General features: G+C 37.2%; 1 protein-coding gene across 1 annotated transcript in view; it reads right to left on the bottom strand.

The window, feature by feature from the left end:
• Positions 1-515: 515 nt before the first annotated feature.
• Positions 516-18,066, bottom strand: part of ZNHIT6 (zinc finger HIT-type containing 6) — a 61,616-nt gene continuing 44,065 nt past the window's right edge. Inside the window, exons 10-11 of the mRNA XM_055587105.1 lie at positions 5,459-5,583; positions 516-1,435 (exon numbers count right to left, since the gene is read on the bottom strand). Coding sequence (XP_055443080.1) covers positions 1,395-1,435; positions 5,459-5,583 — 166 coding nt within the window. The 3' untranslated portion in view covers positions 516-1,394. The remainder of the gene's footprint in view (positions 1,436-5,458; positions 5,584-18,066) is intronic.

Here is an 18,066-nt window from a genome sequence, read left to right as displayed (position 1 = left end):
AACAATTCTGTGACATGTCTGATTCAATTCATTCTCTTTCTTGCCTGTCTTAAGAAGATAAATCTCACTGTTAAGATTGTGAAATCCCATTTAGTTTTCAATCCTGTAATTATTGTGAAAAACATAATTCTACACACAGTTTTTACTATATATGGGGAGAAGATCCCTGAAGCTGCTTTAGAAAGTATATGTATTTTTCAAATGCCTAACCTTTACTGTCTATGAATCACATTTCTACCACTACTCTATATCAAAGGTCTTTGGGCCATTACTGTCTTTAGATGCTCTTCTCCAATTTCTACCCCAAGTTACATATATTTGTATTCTATAAGTTTCTTCTGTGTTTATAATGTTCTCATTATCTTTTCATATTTCTAATCTTTCCAAGTCTCTTTTAATGAATACCTCTGGTTTCTTTTTGGTCTAAAACTTTTCTTAATTGTAAACTAAAAATGAATTTCATTGATATTCAATTTTATCATTTGTTTTCTTAACCATTAAGCACACAGATGCAATACAGATGTAATAATCTTTTATAGTCATATTGCAATTTCATAACTATAAATTCCAATAAAACTAGGAAACTTTAATTTTAATAAGTGAGATCATAATGTATACAGAGCTGCCATAAGGTAAAAATTAAATCATGTATATACATAAATACACATACACATTCCAAAAGTACTTTGAAGAGTTCCAAGTGTTTCTTCTTTAGCTATTGTTAGATGTTTCCAAACACAGCATTAAACTGCTCATCACAACACCCCGTGTGGTAATGCCAAGAGGAGAGTCGGAATGCGGTGAAAGGCACAGATTCACAGTAAGACACAGCTCACTGTGTGGACAAGGAAAGACAGATTCGCAAGCACTGATGGTTCAAACAACAATGCGGAACTGCTGCTTTTCTGAACTGACTGTAAGAAACAGCAGTTCCTAGTACTTACACAATCTTTTCCATAGGACATCATACCAGGTGCCACCCAAGTATAGAAGATCCATTCAGTTGTCTCAAGAGGTTAAGTTACACACAAATCCCAAGGACAAGAATGGGCATCTGAGAGACCAGTCCTCCTGTGGCTAGCTGGTGTGCCACATGGCCCTTCTTTAGTGAGGTTCTGCTAAAGAGAATGCCAACTTTTGGCTAATGCAGGATCCTTGGATCAAACTAACACAGTTTTCAGCCTACAGAATAAAGCATATTAAAGTCTAAGCCTTACAAGTCAATTCAGGAAGCTAGAAAATACATTAAAACATTTTTTTTTTTCCAAGATGGTTTAATCACTTTTCAGAGAAACAAAACTTTCCAATGACCAAGTGAAAGTATCCCCAAATCTTCCAACAAGGTCCTCTGCCACTATCTGGGTACTGTCACATTCTTCCTCCAAAAGAAGTGCTCAATTTTCATCACCAATGTTCTTAGTAGATTCACTTTTCACTGAAAAAGTAAGTAAACATACAGTCAAGTGTGTATACTGTTTCTGTTTAGCCTGTTCTGTTTTTCCCTCTTCTCTCCTCCCTTCTGATTCATACCAACAGCACTGCTCATGGGGACAGACAAACCATGTCATGTCCCAGGCAGCTGAGATATACAATTCTGGCCACAATAAATACAGAAATGATGTCTGAAAGTGGCAATTATATTTTGTGAGGTAACATCCTTCCTGACTCTGCGGAAGACTCAGGAATGGTCACTTCACAGTGTGGGTAGGATCCGATACTTGCACCATGGAACAGACCACTATTATCACTCAGGCTGGCCAAGTGTGGTTGGAATCAATTTTTCCAGGATTTTTTTTAAACTTAAAATTGAGGGTCAGTATATATTGAATGAATGTGGGCTGACAGAAGACTAGCTAATCGCCATCTCCTTCTTTTCCCTGGAAAGGAGACTGAGAGCAGAAATGGAGCTCCTTTAAAGGAGCTGTCTTGACTACAGCAAAACTATGATTTACTCACTTATGGAGAGTTCCAAGAGAATAGACACTGGGCCTTTCTCTCCTGTATTTATTTCCCCCGTGTAGCATGTATACTGAACTAATATAACTGTAAGCTACTCCAACTTATAGACTGTTTTTTTTTTTTTTTTTCAATTTGCAAAATGGGAACCAGAATAACTGCTCTCTTTATTTTATTGTACAGGGAAGCTAAAAGGAAATAGCACATAAACACTTTGAAAACTGTTACGGTTAAAATACAGATTATTTGCTTGAGGCTTATAGCCCTTTATCTCCATTGTGTAGGTAAGGAAAATAAAGCTCAGAGGCAGAGTGAATGCCAAGGACCCAGCTAATAAGAGGTGATGCTAGAACCATAAATTTGGATCTTGCTTCAAATTCCAATTGCCAAGTTCCTTGGGTTTGCCAATGGTACCTAGATGTAACACTGTACCAGCAACCAAACTGGTGTCCATCAGGTCATTTTTACAAGAAAGGCAGTGAAATAGGTTCTACCCAAGATATGGTCCTGATTTTTGTAGAAGTTGATAAAGATCCTAGCAGAGTCCTTCATAGCAGAGTCCTTCAGGTCTCTCTCCATGGTAATACAAGGCATTCGTTTTCTCCTCTGGCTTTCTCAGGGTTGAAACCGTTATAGACCTGATTGCACTGTAAAGTTGCCGTGCCGTAAAGATGGCCTGAACTCCATCCCCATCCCACTGCCTCCCCTCCGCTGCCCTACCATGCAACACACACACACAGAAACAGAAAGGGAAAGAGAGGGGGTAAGCAGGAGTGAGGCAGGAGAAAGGAAGAAAGGATTTATTGGCCCAAGAAGAGACTGATGTGGGAATTCCCTGATGGTTTGGTGATTAGGACCCAGTGCTTTCACTGCCGAGGGCCCAGGTTCAATCCATGGTTGGGGAACTAAAATCCCACAAGCCTCATGTCATGATCAAAATAAATAAATAAGTAAGAAAGGACTGATATATAAGTAACTTCTAAGTTAGTATTTTCACTAATTCAAGTAATCATTTTTGGGTTGTGTGCGTGCATGCTAAGTCACTTCACTTGTGTCTGACTCTTTTAGACCCTATGGACCATAGCCAGCTAGGCACCTCTGTCCAAGGGATTCTCCAGGCTAGAATACTGGAGTGGGTTGCCATGGCCCCCTCCAAGGGGATCTTCCCAACCTAGGGATGAAACCCGCACCTCTTAAGTCTCCAGTACTGGCAGGCAGGTTCTTTACCACTAGCGCCACCTGGGAAACCTAAAAAGGCAGAAGTATTCTGTGATTCTGAGTTATATTAGAGAAAAATATTTTGCTAATTTTTTAAGTTAATGGGCTTTGTGCTGTTTGGTATTGCAGTTTGGGATGCTTTTCCTTTTGCTGCTTACTGAAGTTGCCCAGTTTTTTTCTTTTAATGGAGCTCCATTCTATGTTTTTTCCTTAATCTGAAATGTAGCATGCCTTTACTGTGTCATTTAAATCTACCAGCTAAGTTTGGCAAACAGGACCTGTGAGACAAGAAACACCATTCTGAGCACTTCCCACTGGACTGATACAAGTGTGGGGACAGCACTCTACGCCTCCAATCCGGTGCGGCTACATTAACTGCTTAACCTTTTCCAGTCAACCTTTTCCATTTCATAAAAAGCCAAAAGCAAACAAAACTTGTCTACTGTCCATAGATGGAGGCAGACTTTTTAAAAAATAAACTATGGCCATCTATACTCATAACAAACATTTTAACAATCATCAAATGTGAAAACAACTGAATCCCAGGCCAGAAACACACATTCCCCAAACTAGAAGAGAGACACCTTTGCTATGAACTTGAGATCAAAATCCAACTTTTTTTGCCTCTGGAGAGAGAAAAAATTTCAAGGCTTTCCAAAGAAAATGCCCCATTCTTATATAACACCCCCTTTCTGCCCCCCTCCCCCCCACCCCCGCACTAAGGGACCACCCTGTAGAATATCCAGTGCTGTGAGAATGTACAAAGAAAAAGACACCTTGAAGTGCTTACACAAAGAAATGCGTCTACAGGAAGACCTGGCATTATTTTTAGAGTCCATGTATTCATGATGTGACAATACTGATGTGGTCCTTAAAATCCTGCTCGATCGTCTTCAGTCCTCTGCTACGGCAGCTCTAAACGATCCTCTATACTGAAAGTGCAAGTCACTCGAGGTTCATGTAAATAAGTCAAATATTGAACAACCACCAAAAAATACCAAATTTTACTTCATAAGGTTCCAAGTACACTACAAAAGTAGCCTTTTCTTTTTGCTTCGTGACAGGAAGCCTTACTTCAATGTGCACTCCTAAACAAGGTGAAAGAGGAGCTGTGTGTGCTGTGTTTATTTACACAGACAATGTTTGCTCTGGCTAGTAACCCATATTACTAAACTTTCCCTGAAACCAACATTTAGAGAGAGAGCTATGTGAATTATATTAAGGAAAAAGAAAGGTTTTACAGTTTTTTAAAAAAAAAAGTGAAACTGGACATTTAGTACTGAAATTTCTAATTTAATTTGAAAAAATGGATGCTCTCAAATTGTAAAAAAAAAAAAACCACCAAAACATAAAGTCAAGAATTAGCCTAAAGATTTAGAGAGCTAACTGACTTTTAGAAACTTCATGTTTGCCAATTAAAAATTTGGCTTCAAATTGTGGCACTAACAAAATTTGGCTAGTTTAAAAAATTTTTTTCTATTAACTTTCACAAAGAAAAAAGCTACCATACACACATACAGAGAAGACCTTACAACAAAGGCTATTGCCTATTAAGAGTCTATAATGCTGGTATAACAATAAAACCTGAACTACATATTTCCAATCCAAGGATTTTACGGTTCTCTGGAATTACAATGAAACCTGGTCTGTACCTATAATTCTTAGCTGAAAGTGCTATATAGTGGTTCTGAGTTAAGGTAAGTAACTTCTTCTTTTTAGAAGTACTTTTAAAATTTTATTCATCTTCTAGAATTTACATTCAGCTACATAATTAGTTTCAACAGTAATTGCAAATAGGGATAAGTCACCTTATATACTAACATTTTACACATACAATTTCCAGTTTTGGTACTTCCTCCCAACTTCACTACTCACCAAAGAGGGAAAAGTATAGAATACTAAAAATGTTTTGTGATCTCTCATTTTAGGAATCTCTAAGGAGTTTTAACTAGGGAATAAATTTATCTGATCTTAGACAGACTGTTACTTAAAGATTATTACCTTAGAAAAAGACAAAATACAAAAAACTCCAAAGAGGCAAAGGACATCTTTTTAGAGGCAGACATTCAATGATTCATTCATTTTAAGTTGATGAAAGCTTACAAGGTCTCAAACAGGACAGAAGCAACAGCTCAATCATATTTTTCTTTATAGCATTATCTGTAGTTACAGAGGAAATTCAGTTAAGTGTGTAAATACAGTGAGAAAATATATAAAGACAATCATGTAACGGTTTCAATTTCACCAGTTATTTAAAAGTTACCAGGAAGAAATTTACACTCACCTTGGTGAAGAACTTTCATGTCATTACTGTATTCTTTTAATACTACATGTAATGTTGGGTACTCAATGATCACTTTGCCCCTCAAATTGTCAAGGAGACTTCTGTCAGGATCCAGCTCATAATATCTTTTAGAAAAAAAGCAAAACAAAAATAAAAATACTCTTTTATTTGAAGTTATTCATAAACAAAATATGAGTCCCTTATATTAAAAAATTTTACATGGAGATGACAATAATTCAATAGCTGTTTCCTTATAAATATAGTAAGTTTACCAGCATTAAGAAAATTGGGTAAAAGAGCTATTATTATGAGGTCCCAAAGTAAATCAAAAGCATATCAAATAATTTGATATTAGGAAAGCTCTAGAATAAGTTATTCATTTTCATCTTAAGGGATAGAGGCTTTTATATAATATCTATATTTGATGTGTCATGAATTTTTCTTGGATAAAATACTGACTAGCTAAAAACTCAAATTCCTCAAATATATTTAGTTTGAGCCTTAAAAGAAAACCAAACAACTAGCCCTGATAGTTTATAGTTATATATGGCAGTAAAATAACTGGCTATAAAATACTTCTGTGAAAATATAATTCTAAATTATATTTTCCAAAATTTATATTACCATATAATTAAATCTGGCTTTCCTTTATTTTGAAATTAAAAAAAAAAACAGGTTTGAGTTTATGAATTAGGTAAAAGCACAAAATATAAGAAATATGGAGTTTATCTATAAAGAGTTGGACACAACTGAGTGACTTGCACTTTTTGGGCTTTCCTGATAGCTCAGTTGGTAAAGAATCCACCTGTGATACAGGAGAGAGAACCCAGTTCAATTCCTGGGTTGCGAAGAGCCGCTGGAGAAGGCATAGGCTACCCACTCCAGTTTTCTTAGGCTTCCCTGTGGCTCAGCTGGTAAAGAATCTGCCTGCAATGTGGGAGATGCGGGTTTAGTTCCTGGGTTGGGAAGATCCCCTAGAGAAGGGAAAGGCTACCCACTCCAGTATTCTGGCCTGGAGAATTCCATGGATTGTATAGTCCATGGGGTCGCAGAGTCAGACACGACTGAGCAACTTTTATTTTCACTATGATATAAGCCAGTAAATGTGTCACAGGAAATTAGATGTTAATATTCCTTAAAGTATGAAATTCTCAAGTCATTATTTAAAAACAATTTTTTTTTTCAGTTGATTAAAGATATATGCCCCTGGCATTCTTCCTTGCTTGCTCTCTGAGGTAGGAAGAAGGGTGAATTTCAGCTAGCTCAGGAGCTGTTTAAGAGAATGTGCTGGCATGTGACTATCATGTCATGACAAAGAGGAGAAACCTCAGAACCTCCACCAGTGTAGTGCAGAAGTTCTCCAACTTTCTTTCTCTTATCTCCACAGATGACAGATGGTATTCACATGCAAAGCACATATACCAAGAGATACCAGGCCTGACAGCTGGAACACCATCCTCTTTCCTTCCACTCAAGAAAGTACACTGAAATACCAGTGATCAAGAGTGAGGCTGCCATTGAGATACATTTGAATCTGCTGTAATTTTAAGAGTAAAACATTCAAATTTTGGTGTTTCTTAATTAGCAACAAACTGTTTGCACCACACTTTGCAGCTGACTGAGACACGCAGCACACTACACTCTTGGTGTAGTGATTCCTCTGTATGCTAACTCTGTCCCATGCACTAGTTTTTCAATGAGGGGAAACAGAATTTCTTCACAAAATGCAAAGCTGAGCCCACTACACAAACTGATTTCTTTTTAAGAAATGAGTGACAAGTGAGAAAACAACTGTAAAACTAAAACTTTACTTATGTTTGCATGACCACAATTAAATTCTTCACTTTAGAATCACAGAATATTTTATATGCTGAAAAGAAACTTGAAATGCAAAACACTCAGTTTTCCTAAACTATTCACCCTCATGCCCATAGGCCACAGAACGCATACATTCTTTTCCCTGTGTAATATAATACAGACCTGTTTACGATATTTTAAAAGTGGTTCCAGCCTTCAAGGAATAAATGTTTCACATCTTTTACACGTTATTTCCATTTGAAAAAGCCATATTTTTTTTTAAGTTAACAGTGATTATACAAAAAAGAGAGATTGAATTAGATATAGAAGTATACAATTAACTTTTATAAAGTAAAATATAAAATGGATGTAACTCAATTTTTCTTAGGAGAAAGTAAGACTTGAACTTTCAAACAGGAAGTTTTCAAGTGGCATCCTACAAACACTTGTGGTAACTTATTTTCTGTACATTTTAACTGAATCATAAGGCTTCTATTAAGAGACATTTTCCAAATAAGGGAATGTTTTCTACATATTTAATTATTTTTGGTAAAAAACTTTCAGTTCATATCTGATGTTTTAGGTATTTTCTTTGTAAAATATTAAATCTTCATTAAGCTTCTCTAGATTTCCAAAGTGAAACAATTAAAATAAACCTGGTATGTTGTGTGGTTTTAATTAGAATCACTGAATTTTACTTAGTGTTTACTAAAAGATGTTGCAAACTTATCATAGCAATATTGCTATTGAGTGTCAATCAGCTTGGGGACCTGTTTTCCAGTCTGTCACTTAGAAGAGGTCAGACTTCACTGAAATTCTGAATTTCTTTGATTTTTCTTACTAATGGTTACTCTTAGTCTACCATTAATATTTGCCAGTAATTAGGAAGTAAATTATGTAAACTGTTTTATAAAGAAAGGCTATTAAACATAAATGTGGTAACATTTTGTGGACCTGGGGTTTAGTTAAAGGAGGCAGTAACTTTTGCTGGTTGCTTGGGTTTGGAGTCTAACACTCAAAGTCCTGGCTCCATCTCTTACTGGTCTGTGATTCTTCACAAGTTACTTCTCTAATTCCTATTCCATGCTCGAAAGTAGAGATAATAACTGCATCACTTCAGAGAGTTATTATTACAAGGGCTAAATGATAAAACACAGAAATTGTTAACTCATTTACTTAATCTGTGAACACAGTTTTACAGTTGTATTTACCTAAAATAACAACGCACTCTTACAGAAACTTTAGTTCAAAACAGTCAGTCAACATTTTCAATAATGACGAATGGCACTTATGTAGCACTGAAACACTTACTTTTTTATGCATTCTGCATTTTTAAATGTAGCCTCATAGCCTTCCTCACAACTTTCAAATCATTGTTTTGTATTACGTTTACTTCCAAGAGGCTGTAACTACTTTGAATGTGTTTCTGTTTCCATTATCTCGAGGCAAGCTGTCGAGTCTAGCTTGGCTCTGCCCAAAACCTTTAGGAGTCAGCTCCTTTGCAAACCATTAAGTCACTGAATCCCAAGTGAAAGCTTCATCTTTTTTTGAAATTTTCACGAACTCTGATGTTCCCATTAGTAAAAGGGTTCTACTACCACAAGACAAACTACTTGGGTTTGAAAGAATTAACATACCAACATTTGTCTTTTCTTTTTCCCTTAGGGACTCTCTTAGACATTTCTTCTTGTTATTTCACTTGCTTATTACTCTCACAGGCTCACTAGCCGACCCAGCTTTAGGCACCTTCACCGGGGCATTGCAAGGGCAGCACAGCTCAGGAGACTAAACAGGTATTAAGTGATTGACATCATATACGTAAAAGGGGACTGATATTCAAGGGTATGCTTTTAAGCTTAGCTCTGTTACTAACTTTCAAAGAAACTGGCCAAGTTCTTGAACTTCCTTCTCTGCATTTTATTAGCAAATTAGGATTTTTTAAACTTCCCATAACTCAAAAGGAGACACAGATTTAAAAAAAAAGAGAGGAGTCACAAACCATTCTATTTCCTATCTAACCACTGACGACCTTTAGATCATCTTCCCTTTCACCCCCTTAAAAAACAGGTGAACTAAAATAGAATATTCTCCAAATTTAACAGTTCAATAGCAATCCCAAGGCCACAGAATTTTTCCACAAGATAAGGTCATTGGATGAGGTGATCACGAAGATCCCTTCAGCTCTAAAACTGTGCAAGTTTTTTGATATTTATCTACAAAAGGCAGCACTTAACCTATATTCTTCATAGTTGTGTGTTATTTCTTAATTTAGGTTTCTAGGTTAAAAGTGCAAACTGTACACAGTTGAATCTCTTGGTGTTTAAAAAAACTTAGCCTTAACATAAATCAGTTTATTGTTATCTGATAGGCAAATGTTTTTCAAGTATGACTTATCTTGGTATAAACTGAATTCAGTAAGCTAAGTCACTTCAGTCATGTCCAACTCTATGTGACCCCATAGACGGCAGCCCACCAGGCTTCCCCATCCTTGGGATTCTCCAGGCAAGAACACTGGAGTGGGTTGCCATTTCTTTCTCCAATGCATGAAAGTGAAAAGTGAAAGTGAAGTTGCTCAGTCATGTCCGTCCGACCCTCAGCAAACCCTATGGACTGCAGCCTTCCAGGCTCCTCCATCCATGGGATTTTCCAGGCAAGAGTACTGGAGTGGGGTGCCATTGCCTTCTCCGGAATTCAGTAAAGTTAATCAATTATAAACTAAATGTTTTAGATTCATACTTATCAAATTCCTTTAAAATAAGTAATTTTAAAGTACTAAACTTTTTTCAATAGAGCAGAAAGAGAACAGATTAAGTGAACAAACTAGTTTTTAAAATCCAAATGAAAAGGAAGAAAGAAACCAGATAGGTAATGAAGACCCAGAATAGGGGAAAAAAGGATACATAAATTCAAACTAACACATGTAAAACCAAACTAAAATACAGGGGTCAGACATTTTTTTTTTTTTTTAACTCTTCTGTTTAAAAGAAAAAGGCATTAGTTAAAATTTCTCCAGATGATACTCCCGCGTGACAATTTTTGCAACTCAAACTGTCCATGTCACATTAGAAACAGGTTTTGCCGAAGTCAAATTTTCTTCTTACCTAATTTCACTTAGTTTTCATATTAAAAATATAACAGTAGTTGAACCAGTAGTTTGCTGCACCTCGTTTTGGGACTTTTATGTAATTTATGTAAACGTGTAAATGAGGACTCCACATGCTTGTCATGAGTGGGGGCAGTGCAGACACCTGCCTCCATTCATAAAGCACTACAGCTCAGAAACACACAGGTAGACGATCCCAGTCTATTGATGACATGAAAGCTATGGATGTAGTGAAATAAACTGACCAACTACACAATTTAAAACATTCTTTAAAGAGGGCTTTACAAGGCTCTTATTCTAGATGCAATTAGTAGTAAGCTCAATTACTTGTAAATCCAGAAGGCTTGGGTTCCAGTCTTATCACAGGTCCTTATATGCTCTGATTTCTCAAGAGTATTCAGTTTTCCTCATCAGTATAATGATGAAAGTTATCTAGCTTGTAAAAGCTATCTAGCTCATCAGCTAGCTTGTAAAGATTAAATCTAATAGATGAAAATGTTTCTAAAATGTAACTTGCCAAACTAGTGTTAGTAATAAGACTTTGTACTTCAAAGGTAATTTTGCACCTTTAGCAGGGAAATAACATACTTTTCAGGAATTATATTCATCATTTATATGATGGACAAGTCAGTAGAAAAAAGCAGAAATTCTGTAGACAAAAAGACCTGAGTCCAAATCCTGGCTTTGTAACTGTAATTTGGTTTCTTTGGGTAACTCAATTTCTCAGAGTCCACGATCCCTATCTTATAGAGATACAGTACATGCTTCATTAGAATTAATGCACATGAAAATGTTGTCAACAGTCCCTAGCACTCATTCATCAATCAATTCCTCAAATATTTATTTAGTATCTACCATGTAAGGTGGCTCAGATGGTCAAGAATTCGCCTGCAATACAGGAGACACAGGTTCAAACCCTTGGCTGGGGAGATCCCCTGGAGAAGGAAATGGCAACCCACTCCAGTATTCTTGCCTGGGAAATCCCATGGACAGAGGAACCTCGAGGGCTACAGTCCACTAGGGTCGAAGAGTTAGATATGACTGAATGACTAACACTAAGACAAAGATAGTCTCCTAGGTAATGGAAGTTCACAGAAGTAAACCCTACAGTTTATTGGAAGTGCCAGTTAAAGAAACAAGCTATCACATTTCATTGGGACATGTGTCATGATAGAAACCTAAACCTAAGTAGATACTCAATAAACCTTCTCTCTTATCCCTTATTCACCTCCAAATGTTCTTTCAGGCTGCAGAGGTGCCTGTAGTATCTAGGCACTTCATTTGCTAACTTGAGCTCCTTCCCTCCTTAATTGGTTCTTAAAAATCCTTCCCCCTGCATGGATTTTCTCCTAATTAACACAGGGAATTTTAAGTAGCCTTTCTCCTGTTAACAAAGCATATCTTTCTTCTGGTGCTAGACTAAATGCAAGAGTCTTATATACCTTCAGTCTTCATTAGCAAGTATCACTTTGGAAAATATGACCATGTTCCTCCAAATAACTTGCTTAAATGTTAAGTAGTTCATGGATTAACTACACCATAGAATCATTTGTCTGTTTGGTTATTCCTCACTCAACACATACTTACTAAGGTCTACCATGTACCAGTTGCTGTTTCAAGAACTGGGATACAATGGTGAACTATTAGGTATTCACTAGAGATGAAAAGATGAAGGCTTTCTAGGAAGAAATCACATGTACAAGATATTAATAGAGAATATGGGAACACACACAGAATTCAGTTTTGGTACTTATGAATTTCAGTGAAAAGTCTGGTTGAAAAGGAGATGAGGTACTTTGGCTAAAATGAATCACCTAGAAATTTCAATATGTTGTTATTCTCTCTGCAGAATATATAAAATTTGGCACAAGTTATTATGTAACGTAACTAGAATGGATAAAATTAGTGGATTAACATCAAGCTGAGAGTTAAAATTTATTTTCCAAGTTTTTAGAGAAAACTTTTTATGTTTTACATAATCCTCTTAATCAATAATCAAAATAGTACATAGTTGAAATGAGATCATTACTATGGAAACTGTGGGCTTATTATCTGATAAGACTTTGACTGTCACATCATTTTGGATCAACTTTTCTGTACAGTCTCTCAAATTAATATTCACAAGTTCACAGCAGCTGAAACTTCAACCACTCATCCATCCAGCTGAGTTTCAGCTTCCCTGGAGCTAAGTAAGAGTAAACTTCTCTAAAGCTACGTTTACAATTCTTATCATAAAACTGCCTCCAGCAGAATGCCACACATGAAACCCATTTCATCACTGGATGTGTTGTGAGATGATGAAAGTATTTAGCAACCTGTGCTACATATTTTCTTTATGTGTGCAGACATTCTTTAGGTTGATTCTAACATTTTTTAGTTCTGAAATGATCCCTTGCTTCCTCTGTTCTAGAGTCTAGATCCAAAATGTGGCCAACGGTTGAGACTATTTTGAGCATGTACTCATCCTGCTTATGATTCTCACTTTGGAAAATAATCAATAATCCCAGCAATGGGTAACAAAGAACTGGGGTTGAGTTCTACATCTTCCAAGAACGTGTACTCTGGTCTAATAGTTAGTGGTTAGAAATTTGCAGTCAGGGCTTTCTGGGTAATGAAACATATTTATGATGTATAATGTACGTATGTTGTTGTTGTTTAGTCAGTAAGTCGTATCTGACTCTTTTTGACCCCATGGACTGTAGCCCACCAGGCTCCTCTGTCCATGGGATTTCCCAGGCAAGAAAACTGGAATGGGTTGACATTTCCTTCTCCAGAAGAACTTCTGGACCCAGGGGTCAAACCCTCATCTCCTGCAGTGCAGGCGGATTCTTTACCACTGAGCCACCAGGGAAGCCCAAGGTATATATTGTGTAACATAATTGTAATGTGTATAAAATGCTTAACAAAGTACTTAAAAAACAGTAGGAGGCACTCAATAAAAGGGTGTCATTAATACTTATGTGTTCCATAAAGACATCCATCAGCCTTTAGATTTAACTCTGATTTTAAATACCCTTGCAGCAAACATTTGTGTATGTCTCCATTTGGGAAAACTTATGCACGTTCTGCACACTTTTCTGCTTATCATAACCTAAAATAATTTTAGAAAACAAAGATACTTTTGTACATTTTAAAATAGACATCTAAAATTTCATTTAAAAATCTTTATTCACAAGTTTAAACAGATTATAAAGAACATAATTTGTAGTGCAGTGCACATACTGATAATTTAAAATGAAAATGTTATATCACTCTTAAGTAAATTCACTGGAATTTAAATAAAATGGGAATGGTACCAGTATCACCAACTTAAAAACTGAACAAGTTCTTCCTTAATAGTTAGAAATCTTATATGGTTTCCCTTCCTCCTTGATTGTCTTTCCATTTCAATTTTCCACAGAATTTTATCCTACATACATTCATGCTTGAAAACCTTTTACTTATCACCCAGTTATACTTCCCTATAACAAAAATGTGCATGTTAGGTAAAAATTTCATTTTATTATCTATACACTAAGGCTTTAAGTGTTAAAATTTCTTCTGGATAGAATAATTTTAATTATTATTAGTACAAAACTGATCAAAACAAAAACACATTACAAACATTTAAAGTACAACTTTACTGGGAATGCATCTCTTAATGAGGTGAGTGAGTGCTGATGATGGCATCTTCTGCAAGGTTGTTTACAACTGATTCTTAGATTAAGTGATTTCCCCCATTTATCTCTGCAGAATTCATTACTAGAATTAAATTCCAAAAGGGAAACAAAAGGAAGTTTAAGTAATCTCATCTAGAGAGCACACTGCTGTTAGTCACTAACCCTTCCTTCATCACAGTTATTTTCAATGGATCTAACTAAAAGGCAAAACCGGTCTCTGGCTATTTACATAAGACAAGGCATCTGAAAGCAGTTAATGCCCTTCTTAGCAATCCTGGAATTCCTTTAATGTTCTCTGATATATATTTAATTCTACACCATTATTATCAAAATAATCTTAAGTTCAAAGGTCTTCAGTTCCTTAATGGCAGGATATTTTTTTAAAAAAATCCTAACTGTTAACATGTATATTATAAATTTTTTTATTTAGAATATCTTCAGAGTATACTTTCCAATCATTCTCTGTAAGCCTGAAATAAGATTTAGTTTCCTATTACTAGTTCGATTAGGCAAAGGGTACAGACCCTATCTTTAAAGATGTAGAAATCTGACTTCAAAAATTCATCCTAATGTTACACATTTCTACATACAACTTCAACAACTCAACTGCATAAACATCTACCAAATACTTTTTATATAGAAAACACATTAGACACTTGTATGGGATTTAAAAATGTCCTCAAGGAGTTTACCATTCTGGGCAGTGTTTCTAAGTGTGGTTCCAGGGATAACTTCTGTCAGGGTCCCTTAGGAAGCAGAGACTAAAAAATGCAGGTTCTGTGTAAGATTGACTAAACCCAAAACTCTGAAGGCGAGTTGAAAATCAACATTTTCATCTGTCCTAGATAATTATGATGGACACCGAAATCTGAGAAGCAATGTTCTGAGAAAAGAAACACAGGTTAAATAATCAGTTGGAGAGATGCTTATGCTAAGGGAGCAAAATCAGCCAGTAGGTGTCTGCTGCTACTGCTAAGTCGCTTCAGTCATGTCCGACTCTGTGCGACCCCACAGACGGCAGCCCACCAGGCTTCCCCGTCCCTGGAATTCTCCAGGCAAGAACACTGGAGTGGGTTGTCATTTCCTTCTCCAATGCTTGAAAATAAAAAGTGAAAGTGAAGTCGCTCAGTCGTGTCCGACTCTTAGCGACCCCACGGACTGCAGCCTACCAGGCTCTTCCATCCATGGATTTTCCAGGCAAGAGTACTGGAGTGGGGTGCCACTGCCTTCTCCAGTAGGTGTCTGGGCGAGGTGAAAAGCAAGGAGAGACCTGGAGGAGGTGACACAGGCAAGAGACCAGGCTCTCAGAATCAACAAAGTCTGAGAGGTGGTGCCTTGCAGGCAGAATTCAGAGTCTAGGAAGTCAGAATCTGAGCAAGTAACCTGAGCTGGGGGGTCACTCTGCTTTAAGGTAGAAGTTGGGGGGAGGGGGTCTTTGCTTGCTGGTGCATGGGTGTTAGTGAAAATCAAAAAAAAGTCAGGAGGGTCTCACTTGAGGCCTTTATGGAGGCAAAGCCAATTTCTCTAAAAGGGCATAAGAAAAAGTATCTTACCTCAACTTCACAGTAAATGATTTTTAAATATTTCAAGTTACAGATCCAAAAGAAAGTAAAGTACCTTTAGTTTTTTATTTAAAAAACATTCTCTCAGCATGGAAATAACATCATCCAAGAGAAATAGCTCATTCTTTTGCTGGTTGCTTTTTTGCTTAAAAAAAAGAAAAAAGTGTTCTGAAATTATTAACTACAACCAGCAACCAGCATAGTAGGAAACAACTAATAGAATCTGTGCAAGTCATGTCTGACTCTGTGCGACCCCATAGACGGCAGCCCACCAGGCTCCCCCGTCCCTGGGATTCTCCAGGCAAGAACACTGGAGTGGGTTGCCATTTCCTTCTCCAATGCATGCAAGTGAAAAGTGAAAGCGAAGTTGCTCAGCCGTGTCCAACCCTCAGCGACCCCATGGACTGCAGCCTGCCATGCTCCTCCATCCATGGGATTTTCCAGGCAAGAGTACTGGAGTGGGGTGCCATTGCCTTCTCCAGTACAATAGGTAGTCCCCACAAAAGAGTAATAACATTTTCTGTGACGTTCATGAAATCAAAGCTTGGACAATATTTTAATTTGGTCTGGGTTTAAAGTCTCAACTCCTTACTCTATATGTCGATTTTTGGAAGTAGAGTGAAGACAACTGGTCTGTGCACCCATCAAAAACTGACAGGCAAAGATGCCCATGTTTTCTGCTATGCCGTATTATTAAATACATATCTATTGTACCATTTACCACATACCTACTATCTCCATTCCTCAACTGTGAGCATCTTGAGGGCTGGTCTTTTAGATGTCTATGTGTTCCTAAGGCTTAGCACTGTGCTGGCATATGGAAGGGACTCAATGAATATTAACTGAATAAATGAAAAATAAAGACTTGATCAGTCTTAACCTATTGATACTTCAGGTCAAGGTTACATATCAAAAAGCCTGTTCTCTGAACAAGTGCTTTTTCTGAAGAAACTTTACATTATACTTGGCAGTTGTTTTAATAATCTATCTTTCTGTCTCATTTTAGAGAACTGAGAATTGAAGCACACAGGAATTGGCAAATACAGTCAGCAGGCCAAATTCTGTCCATTGTCTGTTTTTGTAAATAAGGTCTTATAGTCATACCCAGACAGTCATTTATGTACTGTCTATAGCTGTTTATGTGCTACCGTGGCAGCTTGACAATTCCAACTGTACTGTCTGGCCACTCGCAAAAAAGCTGTCCAAACCCTGCTTTAAAGTGGTATCAACGCCTAGTGCATAGCAGGCACACATATATTTAAATGAATTAGTGCAAGGAGATCCAACCAGTCCATTCTGAAGGAGATCAGCCCTGGGATTTCTTTGGAAGGAATGATGCTAAAGCTGAAACTCCAGTACTTTGGCCACCTCATGCGAAGAGTTGACTCACTGGAAAAGACTGATGCTGGGAGGGATTGGGGGCAAGAGGAGAAGGGGACGACAGAGGATGAGATGGCTGGATGGCATCACTGACTCGATGGACTTGAGTCTCAGTGAATTCCAGGAGGTGGTGACGGACAGGGAGGCCTGGCGTGCTGCGATTCATGGGGTTGCAAAGAGTCGGACACAACTGAGCGACTGATCTGATCTGATCTGATACTACTTATTGGGTCTTCCCTTGTGGCTCAGTTGGTAAAGAATCTGCCTGCAATGCAGGAGACCTGGGTCCGATTCCTGGGTTGGGAACATCCCTGGAGAAGGAAATGGCAACCCATTCCAGTATTCTTGCCTGGAGAATCCCATGGACTGAGGAGTCTGGCAGGCTACAGTTCCTGGGGTCACAAGAGTCGGACATGACTTAGCAACTAAACCACCACCACACTACTTATTAAAAGAGTTAAGACTGAATTCCTAATATGGGAAAGTCACTGACTCAGCACTTTAAGGAATATAAAAATGAAGATGCATATGGCAGCCACTGTTTTCAAAAGGGAGTTTATCACCATATGGGATGTTTCATTGAGATAAATATAAGACAGGAATGTAGGAATCTATAAAAAGCTTTTGAGGCTCAAAGGATACAGAAATAGGGTGCTTAGTAATAAGGGATTAATATAGAAAGGCCATTCTTTTTGAAAGTAATGACTGAGAAAATGATGACACTCCTACTTGAAACTCAATGTGCCTTAACCCTCTCCAGACCTTATCTCCATCTCTCAGAAGACAGATCCACCCCAGGCACCCCAGTCAACTTTGCTTCATGTCTGTTTTCTTCTTTACAACAAAACTGTACCCTACTCAGTCCTATATAAACTCCAATTTTGTAATTTATAGGCCAAGGAGAATAAATGTGCTTAATTAATGGCTTTTGAGTAAATCTGAAAAGAACTCATCCCACAACAGCTTAAACCACATTGTTATCAAAATCAGGATCTGATATAAACATCAAAGCAGCAACAAAGTAAACATAAAACAATAGAAAATGCATCTGAATTTCTTTATGGAAAATAAATGAGTCTTTATGGAAAGTAAATAGTAAAATATAGG

The sequence above is a fragment of the Bubalus kerabau genome, chromosome 6 (assembly GCF_029407905.1).
Source record: "Bubalus kerabau isolate K-KA32 ecotype Philippines breed swamp buffalo chromosome 6, PCC_UOA_SB_1v2, whole genome shotgun sequence".
In the NCBI taxonomy this organism is placed as follows: Eukaryota; Metazoa; Chordata; class Mammalia; order Artiodactyla; family Bovidae; genus Bubalus; species Bubalus kerabau.
This window is presented reverse-complemented; position numbering and strand designations above follow the sequence as displayed.